Here is a 1473-nt window from a genome sequence, read left to right as displayed (position 1 = left end):
AGAGGGCAAAGACAGCAAGGGACCCAAGCTTGCTTCTGTTTTATTGAAATATATTTTCTGGGCAGTGCCCGTCTACAGAATTCAGCATGGCCTCTTTGGCACTGAAAGCTGGAGAATAAAAAACGAGTAAAAAAAATAAGCCTGGGTTTTTTTTTTCTGAGTGCATAGTGCATGAGAACTAAAGGCCTTTGGTACACAAGAATGGTGGGGACAGTTGGTGGAGGTTGGGGGCTAGGGGTGCCTGGTGAAAGCTTGACCCAGGGGGCCTCAGGGAACGGCGCACACGCTGCTATAGATAAAGTGGCCAATTACTAAGGCCAGCATCTCCGAGGTGCCGCTAAGTGCCACAAGGAAAGGGGCCTGGGAGGCGTAGTCAGCCTGGAGGCGGCGGAGGGACAGCTGCAGCATGGCCAAGGCCAGCAGGCTGTTCTGCACCCCAACCTCGATGCTGACAGTCCGCCGCTGTGCCACTGGCAGCTTCAGGCACGTGGCCAGGCCGTAGCCCACCAGGAGGCCGACCAGGGGCACCGTGAAGCCCACCAACACGATGGGCAGCCTGACGCCTGCCAGGATGAAGACCCCCATGCGGTAGGCCAGGAAGAGGCCACCCAGGAGCAGCAAAAAGCTGAAGGGCTTGATGACATGTAGCAGCAGCTGCGAGAACTTGGGGAGCTTGGACTTGATTACCACGCCTGCTGCAATGGGGATGGCAATGAACAGCAGGGTCCCCAGGATCTTGGAAACGGGCACATGGAGTGTTTCATGGATGCTGAGCAGGCGACTGTAGATGGCTGAGGACAGCGGCAGGAAGCCAGTGGCAGCCACCGTTGAGATGAAAGTCATAGAGATGGCCAGAGTGACGTCCCCTCCAAGGAGGAGGCTGAAGAGGTAGCTCCCTCCGCCGCCGGGCGACGAGCAAGTGATGATGAGGCCCAGAGCCAGGGCCTTGGGCAGCATGAAGACCTTAGCCATCAGAAAAGCATAGAAGGGCATGACTAGAAACTGGCCCAGAAGGCCGAGCAGCATGGGCTGGGGGTTCTGCAAGAGCCCCTTCAGCACCTCGAGCTCCACTTTGCACCCAAATGAACACTTATTGACGAAGATAAGAGGCAGGAGCAAGTAGAGGATTGGGTTCTCTGAGAAGTGGACTAGGTCAGTGCCGAGGGTGATGGGGGTATCTTCAGCTGGTGAGACCTTGATGCAGAAATCTCTCCGTTCCTCGATCAGCCTGGGCGGGGCCTCACGGGGGTCCGTGAGCTGGATGTGGAGTGGGGCTATCCCAGGCAGGCCCGAGCGGATGCTTACCACGAAGCTGCCGCCGCTGCCCAAGGCTATAGAACTCACATTCTTGATGGTCAGCACCTCTGGGTCCAGGGAGGTGACCCTCAGCATGGGGCTGGGTCCCGTCCCATTGCCCTGGCCTGGGTACTGGCTTGTGATCACAATGATGCCCTCGCTCTCTTCTGGGAACTC

General features: G+C 57.6%; 1 protein-coding gene across 1 annotated transcript in view; it reads right to left on the bottom strand.

The window, feature by feature from the left end:
* Positions 1-157: 157 nt before the first annotated feature.
* The window catches only part of SLC10A3 (solute carrier family 10, member 3), a 3384-nt gene continuing 2068 nt past the window's right edge, over positions 158-1473 (bottom strand). The window contains exon 3 of the mRNA XM_010844467.1: positions 158-1473. This exon is cut by the window's right edge and continues 37 nt beyond it. Within this exon, the coding sequence (XP_010842769.1) occupies positions 268-1473 (1206 nt within the window). The 3' untranslated portion in view covers positions 158-267.

Source organism: Bison bison, unplaced genomic scaffold (genome assembly GCF_000754665.1).
Source record: "Bison bison bison isolate TAMUID 2011002044 unplaced genomic scaffold, Bison_UMD1.0 scf7180017848016, whole genome shotgun sequence".
NCBI lineage: Eukaryota > Metazoa > Chordata > Mammalia > Artiodactyla > Bovidae > Bison > Bison bison.
Note: the sequence above shows the minus strand (reverse complement) of the source record. Positions and strands in the feature narration are given on the sequence as shown.